General features: G+C 34.8%; 7 protein-coding genes across 7 annotated transcripts; 4 read left to right on the forward strand and 3 right to left on the reverse strand.

The window, feature by feature from the left end:
* Nucleotides 1–56: 56 nt before the first annotated feature.
* Nucleotides 57–2,995, forward strand: pldG (glycosylphosphatidylinositol phospholipase D; the record flags this gene model as incomplete). The annotated part of the gene is made up of 5 exons (XM_004360472.1): nt 57–240; nt 366–487; nt 554–830; nt 897–2,320; nt 2,411–2,995. 5 exons carry the CDS (start codon nt 57–59, stop codon nt 2,993–2,995), a joined length of 2,592 nt encoding a protein of 863 aa, XP_004360529.1.
* Nucleotides 2,996–3,236: 241 nt separating this feature from the next.
* On the reverse strand, nt 3,237–3,967 carry DFA_04809 (uncharacterized protein; the record flags this gene model as incomplete). The annotated part of the gene is made up of 3 exons (XM_004360473.1): nt 3,237–3,482; nt 3,559–3,767; nt 3,844–3,967. The coding sequence occupies 3 exons, from the start codon at nt 3,965–3,967 to the stop codon at nt 3,237–3,239; spliced, it is 579 nt and encodes a 192-aa protein (XP_004360530.1).
* Nucleotides 3,968–4,733: 766 nt separating this feature from the next.
* On the forward strand, nt 4,734–7,013 carry DFA_04810 (uncharacterized protein; the record flags this gene model as incomplete). Its single annotated transcript, XM_004360474.1, has 7 exons — nt 4,734–4,977; nt 5,210–5,250; nt 5,281–5,359; nt 5,504–5,567; nt 5,677–6,341; nt 6,758–6,817; nt 6,871–7,013. The coding sequence occupies 7 exons, from the start codon at nt 4,734–4,736 to the stop codon at nt 7,011–7,013; spliced, it is 1,296 nt and encodes a 431-aa protein (XP_004360531.1).
* A 606-nt stretch (nt 7,014–7,619) lies between these two features.
* Nucleotides 7,620–8,790, forward strand: sdhB (succinate dehydrogenase; the record flags this gene model as incomplete). Its single annotated transcript, XM_004360475.1, has 4 exons — nt 7,620–7,701; nt 7,790–7,831; nt 8,006–8,186; nt 8,250–8,790. The coding sequence occupies 4 exons, from the start codon at nt 7,620–7,622 to the stop codon at nt 8,788–8,790; spliced, it is 846 nt and encodes a 281-aa protein (XP_004360532.1).
* A 420-nt stretch (nt 8,791–9,210) lies between these two features.
* Nucleotides 9,211–13,903, reverse strand: srfC (putative MADS-box transcription factor; the record flags this gene model as incomplete). The annotated part of the gene is made up of 5 exons (XM_004360476.1): nt 9,211–11,556; nt 11,639–11,889; nt 13,081–13,221; nt 13,711–13,768; nt 13,898–13,903. 5 exons carry the CDS (start codon nt 13,901–13,903, stop codon nt 9,211–9,213), a joined length of 2,802 nt encoding a protein of 933 aa, XP_004360533.1.
* Nucleotides 13,904–14,750: 847 nt separating this feature from the next.
* dstB (signal transducer and activator of transcription family protein) lies at nt 14,751–18,501 on the reverse strand (the record flags this gene model as incomplete). The annotated part of the gene is made up of 3 exons (XM_004360477.1): nt 14,751–15,527; nt 15,613–17,303; nt 17,409–18,501. 3 exons carry the CDS (start codon nt 18,499–18,501, stop codon nt 14,751–14,753), a joined length of 3,561 nt encoding a protein of 1,186 aa, XP_004360534.1.
* Nucleotides 18,502–21,890: 3,389 nt separating this feature from the next.
* DFA_04814 (uncharacterized protein) lies at nt 21,891–23,909 on the forward strand (the record flags this gene model as incomplete). Its single annotated transcript, XM_004360478.1, has 2 exons — nt 21,891–22,087; nt 22,190–23,909. The coding sequence occupies 2 exons, from the start codon at nt 21,891–21,893 to the stop codon at nt 23,907–23,909; spliced, it is 1,917 nt and encodes a 638-aa protein (XP_004360535.1).
* Nucleotides 23,910–24,015: the final 106 nt, after the last annotated feature.

The raw sequence follows: 24,015 nt of genomic DNA on the forward strand, positions 1-24,015 counted from the left end.
ATCTATTCTATCAATCTATTATTTATCGACTAAATAACGTAACGTTATATATATAAATGAAAACAAAGAAATATAATAATAATAATAATATGATGAACTATCCAAATCAAATGATAATGCCTATAATGTCATACTTTATGATTATTTTTATTTTAATTGTTTTACCAAAATCCGAGGCATGTGGTATGACAACCCACAATGAAGTTGCAAGAAGAGCATTCAATTTCTCAAGTTTCCAAGGTTTGTAATCTGAACACCCATTCCAATCATACATCTAAAGATTGTAACCAATAATTTTATATTGATTTTTTTTTTTTTAAACCAAAAAACAACACCACCCTCTTCTTCCTTCTTTAATCTTCAAGACTACCCTCAATTCCAAACTTTAATTCCACAATATCTATCTTCATTCCAAGCTGGTGCATCATTTCCAGACTGGGGTTATGATTGTGGTAATAGTGGAAATGAATCTGAATCTGCTCATTGGGTATGTAATAGTTTTAGTATAGACATACATACATGATCCCAAGTACTAATATTAGTTTCTATTTAGCCACCATTTTTAAGAAATGCAACTGTATATTTAAAGAAAACATATCCACAACCATGGAGTGAAGCCGGTGCAAAATTGGCAGTATTTTTAATGGGTGTATTGTCTCACCAAGTGGCCGATATATCTTGGCACTCGATTGGAGGAATCCATGAAGGTTTGATTCGTGCCATGGCAGGTCAAGATTTTAATAGTGACTATAGCATTGCTCACACCAATGCCGATGTTGGTGGTGAATATGTTTTAGCTTATAATTATGATTTATCTTGGTTAGTTGATCGTAAGTAAAGCAAACAAAAAACAAAAAAGTAAATATTAATATTTTTTTATTTGTTTTATTTTTAAGGATGGGATGTACCAATATCAGATGTTAAAAATATATATTCAATGATGAATTATGATGTATCTGAATTTACATTATTAAGATGTAATGCTATACTGTTTGCAGGTGCAATGGCAGTAAAGGAGGGTGGCAAACTATTGTATCCAGAGATTGCATCAAAGTCTCAATTTTTAATCGATCACTATCAAGACTACTTTAACGGCGGTCTAGATGACATGGCAATGTGGACAAGTTATTGTTGGCCAGTGTTGATGGGATGGATGGACGGTGCCGAGATTGGAGACTTTTGTTTTATCCAACCAGACCCAAGCTTCAACTCTAAAAAACAATTGATGCATGAAGCAGAGTCCAAACTGACCGGTGACCAAAAGAAACGAATCATTTCTTCAAAGTTGGCCGATATGATTAAAGATCATATCTTTAATAGTCTTTCAACTACCGAAACTGGAGATGGTGGATTCCAATTGACATTTAATAATGGGTTCGTGTCACCTCGTCATTTTGAAGATGATCCATCTTACTTTTACCAAATCTCTGATCCCTATGGTCAAGCTCTTAGAAAGTTGTATGCCGATGTTGATCGTATCTATCATCAACCAGTTCATGGTGGTCCCCAACAACCAGACCATATTGAACAATTGCAAACCAACTTTTCAACCATTTTTGGTAGTTCGTTTTACAGTTACTTTGGTAGAGAGATTCAAGCTGTTGATCTAAACGGCGATGGTATAGAAGATATCCTCGTGTCTGCTCCAGGTGAGGGTGAGCCAGGTTCGATGCAGACAGGTTGTGTATACTATATCTTGCTCGGTCCAAACAGCAACAGCTCCTCTCTCTTTGGCAATGATGGTAATGCCGACATTGCAAATGTGGCCAGTGGAAAGGTGTGTGGTACCGAAGTACATGCACGCTTTGGATGGGCCATTGCAGCACTCGACTTTAACTTGGACGGTGTCATGGATTTGGCTGTTGGCGCACCATCATCGTCCAATGCCAACCTCAAATACTTTGGTGCCACCTATGTCTACTTTGGATCGATCGATGCCGACTCTCACACATGGTCACTTTCCTCTCAACCATCTATCCTCATCAATGGAACAGACTATCATGACCAAGCCGGTTATATCCTCACTGCCGGCGACTGCAATGCCGACGGACACCCAGACCTCATCATGGGCATGCCAACCGCCAAGAGTGTCCGTCAGGGTGCTCAACGCGGCAAGGTTGCCATCTTTTACTCTACCACCAAGCGAGTAGTTGGACAACGTTTGGATGTCGACGTTGGCAGCAATTGGTTGGCTATTGGCGAAGTGGATTACGAGTGGTTTGGACATGATGTCAAGGTTGCTCAGACGACCGCCGGCTCGTTCCTCCTTATTGGCAGTCCCAACTTTCACCGTCGCCATGTCGACGATGCACCAATGAATGTAGGCAAGCTTACAGGATTCAAATTTGACAATGGTCGGTTCCAAATGACCCCCCAATTCACCATCTATGGTCACTTTGAATTTGACAAGCTCGGTTACAAGTTCCAAGTAGTCAATGGCACCTTTATCGGCATTGAAGATCCTCTCTTGGTTCTGTCTCTACCAACCCGTTGCATCGGCTCTGAAAACTCACAAGTTGGTGAAATTGTCTTTATCGAGTTTGTCAACCTCAAGGGTTTCTTTGATCTCAACCAAACCGTCCCCCTCCTCAGCGTCCAAGGCAACACCAAGTACAGTCGTTTCGGAGAGAGTATCCTCATGGAGACACTTACACCAGATGCACCACCCAGTCTATTCATCGGTGCTCCACTATGGACCAATAGTTTTGACAATACAGGTTCTGGTTGTGTATTCTCATTCGACTCTGTTTCTTCAAATATTAAAGAAATCAAAGTCGGAGGAGGAGATAATAAGGAAGGTAATAAGGGATACACTACACACTCTTATATTTCCGGTAAATCTGTAAATAACAACATCCGTGATTCAAGATTTGGATTCAAGGTTGTACTCATTGACATTAACCAAGATGGTAAAAAAGATCTATTGGTTGGTGCAGATAGAGATTCTTCTAAATTTATTGAAGGTGGTTCTTTAAATATTTTTATAACTGCTTAAAACAATCAATTAACAAAATAACAAACAAATAACAAAACAAAACATAGGCATCATACAAAATTAATTAATTATAGTTTATTTTATTTTATTTTATTAACATACATATTTATTTTATCAATAACCTCATATGGTCGATCATCTAAATCTACTTTATCAATAAATAATACAATTGAATTGATTATTTTAAAAACAATCAATATATTTATTTTAATATTATTCTCGAGAGAGACATTTGTTTACATTAATCAATGATCCAATGATTAGAAATGAATATTAGATCATCTTCCAATAGACCAATATGAGATGGTGTTTTTGAAAGATCAGTTATACATCCTAATCTTGAAATTGTCAAGTATTTAGGTCTATCACATCTTTCATCACATTGATACATATTTTCATGTTTACAATATCCCATTCTCTTTGATACCATCTTTATAATTTTACTAAATTGATCCTTTTTAGAAATCTCCATTTTAAATTCTATTTTCTAAACAAAAATAATAATAAATAGAATTAATAAATGTTAATCTATTCTTTATAAATTATTTCTTATTTATATTTACTCTTGAAGCAAAATGAAATCCATAAGAATTATTTTTAAACTTAAATTGAAATGTTGGTGATATCAATGTTGAATCATTTTCGATAAACTCTTCTTTCCATGAATTTGTTCCATTTACATTCTTGATACCTATAGTGTTACAGTATTCTTTCCAAATATCATCTTCGTTCCCAATCACATATAATATTCTATTTGTTTGAATTACATTTCCTACAATTTATATAGAATTGGTTTGATTAGGTTGAGAAGAAAATGAACTAGAATATCTATAGCTTTGATTACATACTCCAAGTTTGTATATCCATAGTTTTATAGATACAAGTAATTAATTCTTTTGGTAATAATAAAATTGGTGATATTACATTATTATTATTATTATTTTGATCATCTTGGGTATTCAAATTGGTCATTTCTCTGAGAAAAAACTAAAAGATAATATTAAAACTACAACAAAGAAAATAAATTTCAAAATCACTTTTAGAAATAGTAGTAGTAGTAGTAGAAGCAGTTTGATTGAATTTTATTAATCTCAAAATCAAGCTTTATTTGGACAATGCAATCAGTTTCTCGATCTACAATAGATCTTTTTAGACTCAAGTCATGACAGTGTGACCGCAGTTTGTGTGTAAGTTAAAAAGAGGAAGAGTTTTTTTATTTATTTTTTTGTTTTTTTAAATTTTTTGGACTTTCAATTTCCCAACTTTCCAACTAACCAATTAAATTAATTAATTTGTTAATATTTGAAAAATCAAATTTAGACATGTGGCAAAAAGTGGTACTCATGGTATCTGACGGGTTTTACAAATTGGATGTTCATCTAAACGTCTTTACCTGGAAGCTTGGAATCCTAGAATTCTTTTCTATTATATTTCTTTCAAACTATGGACAACATAGGTTTTTATGACTCTCTCTAGTTATTCAAAAGAATTGAATTATTATTATTATCAACATCATACATTCATACCCAATTGGTTTATTTATTGTTATATATAAACAACATTAGAGAGTTTTGAAAAACAAACAATAATAAATAGACCTCCAATCATCTCTAGACAAACATCATCAAATTATCTTTTAAAAAGATATCAAATCCGGATAAACTAAAACAATTAATTTAAAACTATATATACATACATACGATTTAATGTAGACATATCCTATAGGATTTAAAAAGATATGCAATTATCATTCGAATATTTTAATATACCAACAAGTTTCTTGTTTCACCAACAACAAAATAACAAAACAACTAGTCAAAATGTAACTGCTCCACCACACCAACAACAACAACCAGAACAACAACAAAGAGAACAATTACCCAATAGATGTTGTAATAGAAATAATAATAATAATAATAATAATAATAATAATAATAATAATAATAATAATAACATTTTTAATAATAACAATAATAATAATTGTAAAAACAACCAACAAACATCACGTTTAAATGACAAGTTAATGATTCTCTTGGATGCATTACTTCATTAACAATTCAATTATATAATATTGGTCAAACTATTAAACTTATTTATTTATTAAATTCACAATTAAAAAGCGCTTTAGAATTGCTTTTCCAAATAAACTATGAACACAATCTATTTGTTTCAATTGAAACGACTCTAAATTAAAAACAAATTTTATTTTTTTAGTTTTTTCACATGATCTTCAACCTTTATCATCAAGTTCAATTGTATATTTATTATTAGAATCAAAACAGTAGAGAGAAAGAGTGTGTGTCTTTGATTTGGCTGATATAAATATATCACCATCAAGACGAGTGTTTAAAGAGGTATATCAAAGTAGGAAAAGTACTACTTTTTTTTAAGGATATTGGGCGTATTTTGCCCCCAATAAACAAACACCAAACAAACACGTTGCATTCACACATACAATGACATTACTACCATTACTTTTCATTGTAGTATCACTACTTTTAACTATAGGTTGTAATGCTTACACATTAATGCCCAATTGCGAATTTAATGGCATTGACTTTAGTGGTTTCGAGTACGTACCTTTTTATATAATATATAATATAATCATTGTCTACATTGATGATTAACACTACACTCATTTTATTTTATTTATTATTATTTATTTATTTATTATTTATTAGTGGCTCATATACCTATGATAATGAGGGAAATGAATATACTTGGAGTGTATGTAGACCAAACTATGGATGTAATAAACTACTTGGAGGAAAGGATATAAATTCTTGTCAAAAATCATCGTATGGAGCATATTATGATATTGGTGAAACTGGTCAAGGTGTGTGGTCAGCATACAACGATGGAATTGCCATGGTCAAATACAAGACATCTGCATATATGTGTGCAAGTTCGGGTGTTACTCGACAAACCCATATTTACTTTACATGTGTTCTTGGTGCTCCCACAAGGATCGTGTCGGTGAAAGAGTCAGATGTATCTTGTATCTATGAAATCCACATGTCTGGTGACGCTGCATGTCATCCACCACGTCATACCGATAGTTCTGACATTGCACCAACCAACTCTACACATGGTGACGGCGAGGTTATTTGCTCATCCAAAGGAAACTCACTCAGTGTGATTGCAAGCGAGGGACATACGATTGAATGTCACTCTGAAGGACCAACCGACTGCTCTTCACCAGCTGGAACCGTCTGCAGAACCACAAGTCAAGATGTTGATATCACTTGCGTCACTGCTTCTGAAATTGAATGTACCTCTAGAAATATATTTTGTTCATCTCTATCGATGCAATGTTCTCTAGTCAATGGTGTATTGGTTTCATCAAGTAACTTTTCAAAAACAAACAGGCAACAAAAAATAATTAATTAATTAATTAATAAATAAATACGACAAAACAACACACTTTTAAATGATATATAAATAATGATGAATTTATTAAGAGGTTAAAGTTTCGAATTTATATTGAATATATCAAAAAAAAATACATACCTGTTCTAGTATTTGATTCAACTTGGCAAGATTGTGTGGTATCCATGTTTTTAATTATGGTTGAATAAACAAAAAGGGACCTTTTATAATTAAAAACATGGATACCACAATCAATGTCGGCGGATTAATTTGTGACAAACAAACTAAAAGAAAAAGAAGGTAAGTTTTTTTTCACAATTTATTTATTTATATATTGTTTTATATTATATAATTTAAATTAATTGTTTTATCATATACTTTCAATTTTTATAGATCAAATAAAAGATCTCCAAAAATATGAGGAAGAGAAAGCACAGATTAAAAAAGCAGTTGGTATGTTTTAAAACAAAATATATATATTATAAATTTTAATTCACTAAATTTAGGTATTGTTCTTCTATTGACCTTATCCAATGCCACTAGTAGTTTTTCCTCAGTTGTGGTTGGTGCTTGTTGTATTCCAATATATTGGCTTGCTCTAGAATTGGGATTCTCAATAAATAAGACTATTCATTCATATATATTATAAATATATATTTATTGATAAAAAGGAATTCTTGACCCACCTACTGACACCCACCCGTTGGAAAGGCCTGATCATAATTAATATGATCTCTTTTCGCGATCTGAACAAAACTAAAAACAATACAATAAACATTGATCCAAATCATTAATATGAACTTGATCTTCGTAAAAATATATTATACAACAAAAAAGGTCACATCCAACACTTGTTTGTAAAGTAATTCTTTTCCAATTTGCCCCCATCGAGATTCGAGACTACAACCCAAAATTGAGAAAAAAAGGCACAATTGCTCTATCATATAAGGGTTAGTATCCTGGACTTTGAATCCAGTCATCTGAGTTCGAATCTCAGTAGAGCAAATATCTTTTTATATTTTAACAGCCTTCTAAAAAAAAAAAGAGACTTTTTTCTAGATACCTACACGTATACATACCTTGAACTAATAAATAATAAATTCATTACGCCCAAAAACTTTGATGTAGCACAAAAAAAAAATAAAAAAAAAATAATTTAATTGAATTTTTTCAGCTGCTTCTTGTGTAGTGCATGAAAGGAATGATCATGAGAGATTGAGAGGTTCATTGAACATTTAACGCAAAGTAATCAGAGATGCTTTCAAGTATAATAAAGAGATCAGTAACATCTGCTGCCTCAATATCATCAATCTCCTCTTTTGGAGGTTACATGTCATGTATGATTTAGAACAAATAATCAACAATCATATGTAGTAGCGTCAACTAACTTTTCATTACCTTTATCTACACTACACAATTACATAGATGCAAGTGCAGCTCCAAAGGAAGTTGAAAATAAAGACAGAGGTATAAATTATAAGAAGAAACTATAGTTAAAACAAAGAGACAACAACAACAACAACAACAACCCAATAGATCAGATTGATTAGATTAAAATACAAATTTGTTGATGATCATCACTATTTGTTTGTCTCAAACGAAATTTCGATACTAAACTATTTTTATTATTTATACTTTTAGTTGTATCATTCAAGATCTATCGTTACAGTGAAGAATCAGGAAAGAAACCATACGTTCAAACCTATAACCTCAACCTAAAGGAATGTGGTCCTATGATTTTGGATGCTATCATTCATATTAAAAATACTCAAGATCCAACCTTGACTTTCCGTCGTTCATGTCGTGAAGGTATTTGTGGAAGGTAAGGTGAAAGATAGATGAGATAGATAGATAAGATTAGTTACTAATCAATACACTATACTAGTTGTGCAATGAATATTACAGGATCAAACACATTGGCTTGTACCAAAAAGACAACCGATTCAATTGATGGTAACTCTGTTAGCATTTACCCATTACCACATATGCACGTTGTTCGTGATCTCGTCCCAGATCTCACCCACTTTTACCAACAACACAAATCAATTAGACCATGGTTAGAGCCAGCAGCAAACGCCCCAAGATACAATGGAAAGGAACTCCTTCAATCAAAGGGAGACCGTCACAAGTTGGATGGTCTCTATGAATGTATTTTGTGTGCATGTTGCTCAACTTCATGTCCATCATACTGGTGGAGTGAAGGTGGTGATGGAGGTTATTTGGGTCCAGCCGTTCTTCTTCAAGCTTACCGTTGGATTGCCGATTCACGTGATTCAATCCAAAAATCACGTCTTGAATCCCTTTCTACCGATGATCTCAAGGTTTACAAGTGTCATACCATCTTGAATTGTACTCGTGTTTGTCCAAAGGGTTTGAACCCTGCTCTTGCCATTTCAAAGATTAAATCTTTATTAGCAAAGAACTAAAAACAAACAAAATATCAACAATATTGTTGACAACAACAACAAAACACATTAACACATAAAGTAATTTTCCAAAAAGACAATAATAATAATCCTCATCTCTCCTAATATTTAAACAAAAAAAAAAAAAAGAAAACTGTTATAGAAATAAAATTGTTTTTTTAAACAAATAAATACCCCCTCTATGTTTAGATCGTTTGATTGATTGTTTAAAAACTATAAAATATATATAGGAGATTTTTTAAAATTCATCATCTACTTATTGTGTTTATTCCTTTTTTTTGTTTTGATTAAAAAAAGATAGATTTGCCTCTAGAGTAGGGGATGATAAGGAGGTGGTGGGTATTGTTTGTGGGTTATATATATACATTTCTAATATTACTATTCATATTGTTATTATTTTTTTGTCTGGACTTGATCTTTTTAATGTTTTCTTTTCTTTTCATTATCATGATCTGCGTTTCCTGATGTTGTAGTGGTAGTGGTAGTGGTTGTAGTGAGGGTAGAGAGTGGAGGTGGTGCGAGTATACTGGAAGAGGGTGGTTGTAAACTGCCATTGGGACCGAGAAGTTGTGTGTGATGACCTCCGACACCGCCAATCAACGATGCAATGGCACTAGAGGGCGTTTGGTTTCCATCGAGGTTGGGAATCCAATATTTCGAGCTACTGGGAGATGGCAACGGTCCGGTTAAAAAGTCCATACCATAGTTTAGACCAAGAGGTGTTTGTTTGTTCCACAGATGTTGTTGCGTGAAATAGGTGCTAGGTGTAGTGAGGGCATCTTCTGGATAGAAATCCCTTGGTGAAGGTAGAGTTGGTTCGATTAAAGGTTTGCTTGGTAAAACGGTTTCATTGATGGGTGCCGGTGTAACACTACGGAACGCCTGCGATGGTGTTTTGCTCTCGGGAATGACAACGCTCAGTGACTTTTTACCTGGTTTTGGTTTGTCTTCAGAGTCGGCAGTGACAATGGGTACTAGCGATGGTGATGAAATGTGGTTGGGCGTGGTTGATGTGACCATTGGTGATATGGGTGGTGTCGATTGACTACTGGTACTATTTTGTTGTTGAAGATGTGATGTATTTAATATATTATTCATTTTAGAGTGTTGGTCGTGATGTGATGATGGTGGTTGTAAACTGCTGGATGTATTTCCTTTGGTAAATGGTGATGGTGGTTGAGAATCAATCTTGGTCGTAGTTGTAGTTGTCGTTGTAATGGTCGTAGACGATGGTGGTGCTAGTGACGACGACGACGAGGAAGAGGAAGAGTTTGATGTATTATTGGATTTACTAAAAACTGGTGGTGGTGGAGGTGGTGGATGGTGATGTGATGATGATGATGATCCAGATGGTTGTTGTGGTTGTTGTTGTTGTTGTTGTTGCTGCTGTGGTGGTGGATGGCTAAGATTTAATTGAGGTGGATGTTGAATGGCTTCAGATACAGAAGATGGATTATGATGTAATTGTTGTGGTGATGGTGTATGATTGGCACTTGCATTTTGTGGAGAATTTTGGAAAAAGTGTTGTTGTGATGCCAATTGTTGTTGATGATGTTGTTGTTGAGATGCCAATTGTTGTTGTTGTTGTTGTTGTTGTTGTTGTTGTTGTTGTTGTTGTTGTTGTTGATGATGTTGCATGGCAGCTTGTTGTTGAGGATGAAGATATGCTATTTGTTGTTGATGATGTTGTTGAGATGACAATTGTTGTTGCTGTGATGGTTGAGGTTGAGGTGAAGCAGATGCAGGGGCTGAATGTTGTTGTTGTTGTTGTTGTTGTTGTTGTTGTTGTTGTTGTTGTTGTTGTTGACCACCCGCAGCAGCAGCTGCAGCAGCAGCTGGATGATGTCCACCAGGTTGAGTTTGAATGGGTGGATGATGTCCGCCGGGTCCAGGTTGAGTTGGAATAGGTGAATAATACATTTGACCAGTGTATGGGTTCTGAGTATATACGTATGGAACGCCATAATGTTCGTAACCGTGGTACATGTGTGGAGGGTACTGAGGCATTTGAGGTGCCTTGAGATAGTGGTTTTTGGTGCTCGCAGACAATGGGGGTGACTCTGTAGAGTTGCCTCCAGCGCCACCTGTGCTTCCTGAAGCCCCGCTTCCACTGGCACTCGAACTCAATGGATACCCGTTATATTTGTCGCCGCTAACATGGACGCCGGGGAAGTTGGGCGGATACCGCTTGGTGCCTCTGGGTGTGAGCGGCGCCAAGTCTGCCTCGATACCATACAACTGCTTTCCATAGACACCTTGGTAGTATTGGCTTTGGTTGAGTCCATACATACCATGGTACGGTGACCCCGAGACCATCTGGCTTGGATGGAGTAGTTGGGGTGCACCTGGGTGTAGGGCCGATGGGTGTTGTTGGGCTGCAGCCGAAGTTGACGAACCCAAGTGTTGTGATTGTTGGAGTGGTGAAGGCGATGGATGGTGTAGAGAGGAAGATCCAGACGTACTGCTGTGTATACTTCCATTAGATTGTTGTAATACTGCCGATGTGGTACTCGTCGATAAATGGTGTGGATGATGTGCTGATGCTTGTGCATGATGTTGTTGTTGTTGTTGTTGAGTCGCCACTTGTTGTGCTTGTTGTTGTTGCTGTTGTTGTTGAGATGGTTGTGGTGTAGATGAAGTTCCCATTGAAGAATGACTTATTTGTGGACTATTTGTAGTCGATGAACATTCACCCAATTCCTCATCATCATCTTCCTCTTCATCTACTTGTCCCTTTAATTTTTTGTTTCCAAATACCCTATTATACTAAATAAAGTAAAATAAAAGGAATGATGATTAATAATCTGTCCATCTATAATGTTTGTTTTTCCAAGTTTTTCCATCTTACATCATGATTTGTCAAATTCTTTTTAGAGTTTTCGGTACAATCAGTATATTTAATTAAAATTTTGTCCATATCTTTGGACGAGTATTGAAACAGTTTGCTGTTGCTACTAAATATGATGAGTGCAATCTCGCAATCGCACAAGATCGATAATTCCATTGCCTTTTTTATGAGTCCATTCTTTCTTTTTGTAAATGTTGCTTGTCTATTCCTTTCATTTACAATTTTCTCAATGGTAATTTTATTTCTTCCCACTAGAATTGTAAAGATAAATGAATGATAATGAGAGAGAGAGAGATGATATGATGAGTATTTAGAGATTGGATGATTGATTTTCCTTGAAAATATACATACTTTGAGATCTAGTCTATATATAATATAAATAAAAATAATATATGTATGTATTAATTAAAAGTTTTAAAAGTTTTTGATTTGCACCAAAAATAGAAATGTATAAATGGGTTATAGTAGTAGTATAGTAGTATTATAGTGGTGGTGTATATATAGAGTTTGTCAAAAAAGGGTATAAATAGAAAATTTACAAATTATGATTTAAATCATTAAATAGATAAGATATTATTATTACTGTTGTGATTGCTTTAATAATAAATTCGTACAAAGATATATAAATATATATAAATTATATAAATAGATGATTGGTGAGTTGATGAGTGGATGGATCTTGGTTTTTGTGTTTTTTTTTTTTGTTGGATCCAAGATTTGACGCTTCGGTATTAATAGTAGTAGTAGTACTAGTAGAAAGTAAGTTTAATAATCTAAAATAATATTTTAAAAAAAGAATTATTTTTGGGAGTGAGTAATTTAATGCATCCAATAACTATAAATCAATATCATTGAAACGTGATGGTATAAATAGAACAAACAAACAACAACAACTACTACTGTGTACCGGTGCTACAGCAGCAACAACAACAACAACATCAACAATATATATTCGTGAATCCATCCATCCAATCCATCAAATCCACTTATTATTATTATTCTCTCTACTACTTTCTTTTTTTTTTTTTTTTTTAATGTGTGTAACTCTGTATTACTATCCCCTCTCCCTCTCTCTCTCTCCCTCTCGCTCTCTTTCTCTTTCTTATCTATCCTATCCTCCTAGTACTATTATATATATTATTTTGTGTGTTTTGGGGTGGAGTCAGGTGGATGGACTATGTTGCAGTTGGTTCCATATGGAATTGCAGCGTAGCTAGGGATGGAGGGAACAGATATGAATTTTAAACAGGAACAATTTGACTTGACTCTATTGCTCCCCATCACAACAATTATATGATGGATGTTGACTTTCATCATGATGTGACAAGTATCTGTTTGGATGGAGGGGAGGATGGGTTATCGATTAGGGGTAGTGTGAAGGAGGGAGGTATCACACAACTTTTAGATAAAAACATTGTTGTTGTTGTTCGTTTCCAATTCACCACCGACTACACATAAATCATTCCAAAAACCGTATGCTGGTGCACACACACACTCGATGGGGGGTGTTTTCCTAGTTGATATGCTGAGTAACGCTTTTCTTCTAGTGAACTCCACGATCGTGTTGTGTTGTCGTTGATCCACTTCAATCCCAACAACATCATATCATATGATCACCTATTTTTAGGGTAACCATGTGATAATAATAATCCACAGCTGTGTTGCATGCACATAAAAGTAAGAAAGGTGGTTTAACTTCAAGTAAAATATCCTACTCTATCCACCACCACCATTGCAATGAATGAATGAATGAATGAATCTTCACTTCTTTCTTTCTTTTCATCTATTTGTTGGTTCCTGATGGTTGTTATTGTTGTTCCTTATTTTTTAAAAACAACACGATAATGATGCCACAACGACAAAGACACTGTTATGTTTGTTGACTTGATGATGATAATGATTAATAAACTATAGTTACCTACACTCTCTGTATTGTAGGTAAGGATTAGAGATGAGATTGATTGGTATTAGTATTGTTGTTGTTGTTCTTGTTGTTGTGTTGTTGTTGTTGGGTTCCAACAAGTACCTTTTTTTATGAATATAAATATATATTCTTCCTCAACAATATATACCTCTCTTGTTCTTTATATCTAATTCTCTTCTTCTTTTCTTTACTACACCGCTTTGCTGCTCATTAAAAAAAAAACACACCCATTTCATCACCAAGAAGCCCAATTCGCCCTTTCTTTGGGCGTTGCTGCATCCAAACACGACATTTATAAAAAAAAAAAAAAAAAAAGATGAAATCACACAACAAACCGACATTGTTTACACTTTTATAGACAATAAAAGATATAGTTTAGTTAAAACTTTATAGTCAACTACCAACTACCACCCACTCTTCTATGTCCAGGATATATATCATATATCCTGTGTGTGAGTTCATGTCATCATATAAGTACTACTACAGATAGTACCTAGTGAGGAGAGAGAGAAGAATGACTTATAATGTTATGTCTGAAAGACCATGGCATTCAATTCATGCCCACGATATAATATGCGTGTATGTGTATATATAGGAGCCCCCTCTTTTGTGTTGTGTGGTGGAATTTGATTTGATTTCGATTTGATTGTTTCTTTTTTTTGTTTTAAACCCTTACCTATAATTTCTGTCTGGTTGTTTTTTTAATCTATATTCGAATATATATGAGTGAACTATTAAAAGTATTGTTAGCACAATAAAAGAAAGCTCTATAATTAAATCGTCTATTTAAAAAAATAGGTAAAATTGGTGATGATTTGGCCTGTTCGAACCTTTTCCTCTTACCCCCATGTCAAGCAATCCAAACCACGAGATACCAATCAGCCGCAATCTGGGTGAAAAGCCAAATTTGGTGTCACCCACGAACAAACACACGTTTTGTCTGTAGATTTAAAGGGGAAATCACCTCAAATGGCAAAGTACCAGAGGGTTTTTTGGCAATGAACGGGCTTGTCACAACAAAAATAAAAGATAAAGGGGATTGGTGTAAATAATAAAGAGAGAGAGAGGATATGGGGGGTTTTGTTTTATTGATTGGGGTTACGCTTTTGTGTTTTGAGGAGATCGAGAAAAAAAAAAGTTTTGATGAATGATTGTATCTCTATTACCGTTGTTTCTTTTTCCTCCTCTTTAATTTAAAGGATCATAACCATTGCCTAAATATGATTGTGGATTTTGTCTCTTACTGTAATATGGCTCGAGGATTTGATTTTTAGGTTCTTTTTTGAATTGTGGAACCGCGGTTCCACTGGTACCGGTCAAAGAGGGGACGTTGAGTTGTAGAATATGTGTAAATTGGGGGCATTCGTTTAAAAAGTCTGGCAGTGTTCTCTTACTTCCCGATGTGTCGTTTGGTTGAACCAAATAATGTTTGATTTTGGTGGCAGACGACTGTGACGATTGATCAATACCACTGCCGCCATTGATATCTGTGGTACTGGTAGTGGCCGATGCCAACGATGGTGGAGGAGGAATGGCAGACGACGAGTTGGATAGAGACGACGACAAAGAGAGAGGGGATTCTTGTTGCTTGTCAAGTGATACATATGAAATTTCGAGTTGTCCGGCAAATGATTCGGAAAAAAGTATTACAAAGGTTCCTGGCTCTTGACCCTTTAGGATATTATTTACAGTTTCTCTTTTCAAAAACATAAAGATGAGACCATTTTGCCAGAGCGTCGATATGTGTCTCTTGTAACGCAACGTTTGCAGTGATTTGCCAAACCAAGACCAAAAGTGATCAAACTCTTTGTGATGAACAATCAATCTGGATCCAAAAAAGGTTGCATTTAAATAGAGGAAATCATAATTTGATAAGGGTCTTGTTGGTTGAATTGGACTCTGTTTGGTTGCTTTCAAAAAATGTTTTTGAAGAATATTTACAAAATTTGGCCATGTTATTTCAAACTATAAAAAAAAAAAAAGAAAAAGTAAGTATATTGATCAATATCTTGATCTTTATCTTTTTGTTTTTTGTTTTTTGTTTCTTTACCTTTTCATTAAATGATTCCTTTTTTAATAAAGTACCTTCACTACCTTCCCATTGACAATCGTTTGTAATGACAATAAAAGGCTGGCTTGAACCACTTGGAATATTAAAAGTATGACCATCGGTTGTTCTTGCTTGAAGTTGGAAATGTAATTTGACACATCCCTTACGTGTACCAGTAAGGAATTTGATTGGGAATTTGGCAGTTCCCTTGGACATGTCGAGGACTTGGGTATCCTTTTCAATGTGTTTTTTGAGGTGGTTGTTTTGAACGACATTTTGTGAGTTGGCACCACTATTCTTTCCTGTTCCACTACCACTGGCACCGCTGCCACTACCACTACCACCACTACCACCGGGACCAGTCAACGCCTTGGCATGGAAGGTCAACTCGGCTCTAATGGGAGAGAACCAAACAATATCTGAATTGGAGCCAGTCAATAGTTGCACAGTTAGATGATCCTCTTGAAGCTGTTTAAACTTGCTAATAACCATTGGGAATGGTTGTTTGGTGATGACAAGTGCTGTAGTGTGTGACGATGACATGGAGGCAGATGTTTGCTCTGGACCACCACCAGGACTGTTGATACGTGACAATTCGAGTTGGTAGATTTGCAATTGCTTCATTTGAATCTCGAGCTCTTGGTTGAGAATATCGAGTTTACACAGTTGGTTGGGTTCAAGGATAGTTTGAGAGTACATCTGGTTGAGAGCAGTCACTTCAGAGTCGATTTGACCATGCAACTTCTTTTGCTCGACTTGTAGTGTTGCATAGGTCTCTTCAATACGCGCCGTGTTGAGTGGAGTCGGTGCAATGTGACCCGTCAATATCTGATGGTGTTCAATGAGCAGTTGCTTTTGTGCGAGTGCCATCTTTTCCAACACCTCGTGTTGTTGGAGTTGGAGACGATGGATCTCGTTGAGTGTGGCCTCGTGGGGAGTGTCATCCGTGCCAGCAATCGACTTGAACAGGTTAGCATCAGACATGGGTGCTTCAATGGGTGATGAACTACCATTTCTAGGATCATCGTCATTTTCCGATGGAATACTACCACTATTTCTGATAATACCTCCACTACTCTTCATTGGTGTATTGTTTTGACTAAAGTCTCCAATTTCATCAGATGTATCTACATCTGTCTCTAAATCGGGTATATGTAATTTTTGTTGTTGTTGTTTTCTTAAAATCGTTGCAGATGATTTCAAAGAGTTTCCTTGTTGTTGTTGATCTTGTTCAATTTTAATGTTATTTAGTAGATTAAATGATTTCTGTTGTTGTAATTGATGTTGTTGATGATATGAATTATGAAGGTTATTATTTGTATTGTTGATGGTTAATAATGGTAGACTTGACAATGACTTTTTCTTTGGGTCATCCTTGTTGCCAAATTCTGATCTTCTCTTTTTGAGCTTTGATTGTTCTTCTTGAATATGACCAAGTGATCCAAATTGAGCAAATGGATAGTCACCACTCATTGGTAATGACGACGATCCATCTGCAGTTGTAGGAATAACATTATTATTATTACTATTCAGAGATGTTGCTGGATGACCAGGAACACCACCATTCAAATGATAGGGGATTGAATGCATAAATGAATCTTCACTATTTGATCTTTTCAACATTGGTTTACGTGATGCTGTCAATTCAACAAATGATCCCAATGTTTCTGCAACCAATTCTTCATCTCCTTCTGAATCAAAACAAAATCAAATCAAATCAAATAAAATAAAATATTAATATATCTATTCCTACTTTTTCTTCTTTTAATATCTTTTTCTTTTTCTTTTTAACATACTTTTCTTCTTTTTTAATAATAAAATGGATTTATCATTTAAAGGATGTGGTCCAGAAATATTTGAAGGACTTGGTGATTTTTGTATTATGTTGTTATTATTGTTGTTGGGAATCGGACTAAAAGAGTTGGATGGTGGTGTAAAGGTTAGTTGAGGTGGTGGTTGTTGTTGTTGGACAAGAGATGAAGGTGGAGGAGGTGGAGAAGTAGTTTGTTGTAAAATAGGAGTATTGATCTTTTGTTGTAACATCATCATCAAATATTCGTTTGATTTCTCCAACTCTTTCAATTTCTTGTTGATCGATTTATGATCTTGCCTTAGTTTCAAGTTTTCGTTTTGGAGAGTAGTGCAAGTGTCTTCAATTTGAGCTCGTTGTTTTTGCTCACGTTCCATCTGAGACATGATCTGGCCCATTTGCGACTCGTATTGTTTCTGTAGCGATTCAAACTTTCCAAAACTATCGATTGCGCTTGCTACCTTGCGATCAAACGATTTAAATTCCATGGCAGAGTGTTCATTTTCTGGCGATGACGGTGCTCCTGCGCCAGCTCCACTTCCCTCAGTGACTAGTACCATTGATGATGTCATTTGTTTCATACTGCCATGGTGATTCGTAGGGCTATTTGTAATGCTCGAATTGTTGCTATTGAGCAGTTGTTGTTGTTGTTGTTGACCATTATTAATATTATTATTATTGTTATAATTCCAATCAATAGAGTTTAATGATGGGAGTGAATTGGGATGAATTTTAGAGGTATTGTTGACATTGTTGTTGTTGTTGGTAGTAGTTGGATTGATCAATGTCGGAGTTGGGAGTGATGCCGAATATGAAATATCCATTAGATCAGATTGTGATTTTAATTTAGTGACTGATGGAATCATTGTTTTTTGTTGTAGTTGTCCTGTTTGTTGAATATGATGGTACTCTTCAATATTGATATTGGTTGATGATTTTGGTGGTGACAATTCAGCAATCGATTTGTTGTTATTGTGTTGATGGAAATTGGGAATCGTTGGTAGAGATGGTGATGATGAGGACGATGAGGATGACGAGGATGAATAGGACGATACGAATCCCCCGTTAATATTTGACATTTATAAAAAGAAGAATTTGGTTGGGTTGAGGTTATTATTAATAATGAATGTGTTGTTATTTACAAGATGGATTATATATATATATGTATTGGTTATTTGTATATATATATATATAATATTGGTTATTATAAATAGATAGGGGTTTGTTTTTAAGGATTTTCTTTCTTTCTTTCTTAATAAATAGATAGTTACTGTTGTTTTTTTTATAATAAAAAAAATTATATTATATATATATATATATTATAGATGTGAGATAATTGATATTGGATTTCCAATCAATTCGTGAAAAAAAAATGATTGGATATATTTATATATAGATAATATAGATATTGTTTGTTGTTGTTGGTTGTTGATGTTATCCAATAAAACTTCAAAGGTTCATTTTATAAAATGGATAGATGAATATTGACGATCGATTGAGATTGTGATTGATTTGATTGATTATTATATCAAGATAATAAATAAATATTGTCTCTACGTTTTTTGGAAAAAAAAAAAAAGAAAGTAATCTAAAAGTTTTTTGGAAAAATGATTTGATTAATATTAATATTAAGATATTCTTCTTCTTGTTTCTTTTTTGCCCTCTTATTACTATTATTATTATTATTATTATTATTAATATTATTAATATTATTATTATTATTATCGTTATGTTGTTGGTAGTGGTGATATTAAAGACGAGGAATAGAAGGAAGAGGAGGTGTAGAGAAGGAAATCCATATTATTATTGTTATTAATCTATTTTGTTTGATTGTTTGTTTGTTGTTTGTTTTTCTTATATTATTTATTATAATAATATTTTTTCAAAATTATTTGAATAAAAAAAAAATTTTAGAGTCAAACAGTATCAATATTCCCCTTTATGGATATGTAGTACTGTTCTGTTGGCACAGCTACTGCTGATCGATCATCCATCATCATCACCATACTCGTCATCAGTCACAAAAAAAGTAAATGAGCTCTCCTCTTGTCCATTAAAAATTTAAAAATGTGGGAAATACTAATATAATATTATCGTCGTGCTTCTGCTGCTGTAACAGCAAGATATTTGAATGAATGAATGAATGAATGAATTGTAGTGATTTGGTTGGGATTGGTGGATGACTAAAACAAATTGTTTTCTAATGTTCGAACACATGTTTTTGCAGATGACATATAATAATAATAATATTCAATCAAATTAACTAATAATTAATTATTACCAAATAAACAACTAATGATTATTCTTTTCTTGAATCATAATTCTTATTATTACTATTAATCTTGGTATTTACCCTTCTCTTTATCTCTCTTTCTCTATCTATCTATATCTCTCTGTCTCTCTTATTCGCTTTTCTCTTTTACTATTTTGTTCATTTATAAATTTCAAATAAATTCCACACGACAATCAATGGATTAATTATATTGGTTGGTGTTTTGGATTCCAAAACAAAATGTAATGTTGGTGTTGGTGGTGGTGACGGCCTGACCATCTATGATAGAAGTAACAAATTCAAACAAACAAATTAATCTATCTATATCTCTTTCCTTTGTAGTTTGTTGGTGTTGGTGTTGCTTGGTGCAGTACTTTCCTCTCCTCTTTAAACAACATTGATGATGAATAGGAGGAGGTGGTATGATACGCATTTTTAATATAAATGCTGAAAGTGTGTAGAGTGTGAGCTTGGAAAGCTCATTATTATAAAATGAGTAAATGGAAATCATAAATATTTGATGTTAATGGGGTTTTTTTTCTCCTCCTCTCCAACAATGACATTGTCATGCAACAATCCAACCCAAACCATCGACACCCCCCAATACACACACACACACACACACACAGACATAACAACACATATCGAAAACATATTATTAGAAAATGAAGTAAAGGAAAAAAGAGTGGTGCGAGAGAGGGAGAGATTAAAGTTTACTCTAACAAAGACAAAGAGCCTGTTTACCATATATACAATATTGTTGTGTATCTGTCTCTTAGACTAAATGTCATATGATTATTAGATTCGATTATTGTTGTTTTGTTTTGTTGTTGCTAATATTGAGTTTTCGAAAATGATGTGATGGTTGTTGCTAATATCAGATGAGGTGGGTGTAACTAACTGACTGACTGACCTGCTGACTCTTTACTGATTGATTGATTGATTGATTGAGATTGATTGTTTTCACTGCTACTACTATAGTTTTGGATTCATTTAACTTTTTGTATATGTATATATATGTATATGTATGTAGGATACTTTACCTCTTGTTTTTTTTTTGCCGTGGGATAAAGACGAAACAGAATATCTTGTTGCTGTTGTTGGCGGAAATCAGAGACAACAATGGGGGTGTGCTTGTTGTTCTTTGTTTAATTAATCTCTCTTTCTCTCTCAATGATAAGTGATATGTACTACTATATATATTATATTATAAAAGAATACTAAAAGAATAATAAAGAGTATTTTGTCTCTGATAGAGGGCTGCCTGCCTGACAGAGAGAAAGAACGAAAAATTTCGATGAATTCAAATAATTGTGCAGGAACGCCATTTTAACAGAATTTTTCGAGTGAAAACCAAAACTTGCCAAAATTTTCTGTGTACAAGTGAGAGACAGAGCGACAGAGCACTCAACCGCAACATGTCCGCTCGAGAAAGCTGCCGAATCCACATTATTCTTTTTCTTCTCCTTTTGGTCTGACAAGCTTGTCCTCCCCATCCTATCTAAGATAACGACATGATCATCGGTAATTTGGCGGGTTGGCAGTAAGGATCTCTCTCACTCTATCACAGCTGAGCATATGTTGGCACCTACATACATACATACATACTGCTGTACTATACTATACTATAGTATAGCATGCTATACTTTTAAGTATGTATGTATTGATATGATAGTATCTATACTTGATATATATTTGTGAAGTAAATAACTACTTGATTGATGGTTGGTTCATTCATTCATTCAGGCAATTTGTGCTTCTAAGATAATATTAAAAATTTGGTCAACAACCCTACTTTAACCGACCGTGGTATGGCATCGAATAGCACAAAAAAAATAAATAAAAAAAAGATGAGGATCAAGTTTTTATTAATAACTTTGAGTTTTCAAACATTCAATCTTCTTTCCCTCCCTCATTTTCAATACTCACCACGCCTCTGGTTTTACATTATTTATTTATTTATTTATTTATTCTTTTTGTTGTTTGTTATCTATTATCTATCCGTCTATCTATTTGTTTGTTTTATTTATTTGTTTGTTTGTTTGTTCATCGACCACATGAATATATCATCTATCTTTATCTTGTCTTCTCATTCCATACTAGTATCATAGCTTACAACAATTACACAACTAAACTGAACCGACCGAAACAACACTTCTATACTATACTTGACGACAACATCACGATCTCGAAACAATGTATAAACCAACACATCATCATCATCACAACAATGACACATCATACAACAACAACAATGCATCTGCAGATGCATCAACTTGGGAAGAAGCAGGAAACTATGGATCCACCAACAACAATAATAATAACAACAACAATCAACAACAACAACAACAACATCAACACCAACAACAATCATTTGTACAAATGCCTCCAGAGTATGTATCCTCATAATTGTTGTGATTGCAAATGAGATGAGACAGCACTACACTACTCGACATTTAGATTTACTAAATCTATTTACACTTGCTTGCTTGCAGATTATACTATGGCAATAAATATGGTAAATTCCCTCCATCAGGAGCTTATCAACCCATAGGATTAGTATCGCCACCCCCTATTCCATACGGGGCAATTCCCTATTCGATGCCACCTGTGCCCATCCAGGCCTCACCAATGCATCCATCCAACAGAAAACTTTGCAGATTTGCAGAGAGATGCAGAAATGGCGATGATTGTCCTTATTACCATCCCCCAAAACAACAACAACAGGGTGGTAATGCATCGGCAATGAATCCACAGAATCTATATATATCCAATGCCCCAGGGGGAGGACCCACCGGCGGCGGCGGCGCTGATATGTACAGACCACCCATTTTACAACCAGCAGCAGGATTTCAACAAGGTTATTATCCTACCACAACACCAGTCGCATCGGGCGGAGCAATCCCACCCTATGCAGTTGGTGGCCCTCAACCTCCATCCCCACAATCGGCTGGAGGCTATTATGTATATCCTACTTCAACTCAACCACCCCCACCAAGAGGTGTCTACCCACCACCACCACAGGATGCAATGCATCCATTCCATCCAAACCAAACCGTAAATATCCCACCACCACAACACCACCAACCACACCATGGTCCTCATCAACCACCACCACACTACGCACCAAACAATCATCATCATCATCATCATCATCAACAACATCAACAACACAACAATAACAATAATGACCAACAACAACAACAACCATTATCTCCACATCAAACAACTACTGTCGCCACCGTTGTTGTTGCTCCACCACCACCACAACCACAAGCAACCTTTATTTCAATGACTGCTGAACAATTGATCCATCAAGCAGCATCATCATCCAATGTACCTTTAAATGCAATCCCAACAACTTCAAACAACGCTGTAAAACATCAACAACAACAAGAAAATCAAGTTGAAAAGGAAAAGGAAAAAGAAAAAGAAAAGGAAAAGGAAAAGCCAAAGGAAGTGGTCAAGGAAGTTACACCAAAAAAGCAACCACAAAATGAAGCAACAGCTGCTCTTGTCAAGACTCCAAACACAACTCCACAATCAAAACAATCAAAAAATAATCAACAACCACAATCATCACCAGTTACACCACAATCAACTCAACCACAATCATCATCGTCATCATCACCTGCAACACCACAAGATCCATCATCGATTGCATCAATGTCGTCAATGATAAAACAGTTTTCGTTAAAGGACAACATCAACAACAACCCAACCTCTCCAACCAGTGCAGAGTTTATCGCTTCGACTACTACCACCACCACCAACACCTTGACCACCACAACCACCACAACCACCACTACAACCACCTCGTCACCAAAGCATCCAGATCAACAACCATCATCCTTTATTACAACCACCACTACACTCTCACCAACATCACCACACCAACACGGTCAATATCATAGAAAGAACAGCGGTTCTGGAAATCCATCGTCATCATCGGGAGGATCTCCATACAATGGAAACAAAACATCTGGAGGAGGAGGAGGTTTCAACAAAACAAATAGTCCAAAAGGAACTCATAAAGGAGGTTTTGAAGATCGAACCAAATCACCAAGCGACAAACCAAAAAGAGATCATCATAATTCTTCCCCATCAAGTTTTTCAAAGAGAAATAATAATAATAATAATATTTCCAATCCTTCAGTTGTATCATCTGTTCCACCAGCATCACCCACCACTGCTAATACTAGTTCAAAACAATAAAAATAAATCATTCGTTTTAGAATTAAATAAATTAAAAGATTCCAGGATAATTTGATGAGTGTCGACGAAAAAAAAAAAAAAAAAAAACAAAAAAATACATAGTAAG

Source organism: Cavenderia fasciculata (assembly GCF_000203815.1).
Source record: "Cavenderia fasciculata unplaced genomic scaffold Scf_Dfasci-G-o-33e01.r1-3, whole genome shotgun sequence".
Taxonomy (NCBI): Eukaryota; Evosea; class Eumycetozoa; order Acytosteliales; family Cavenderiaceae; genus Cavenderia; species Cavenderia fasciculata.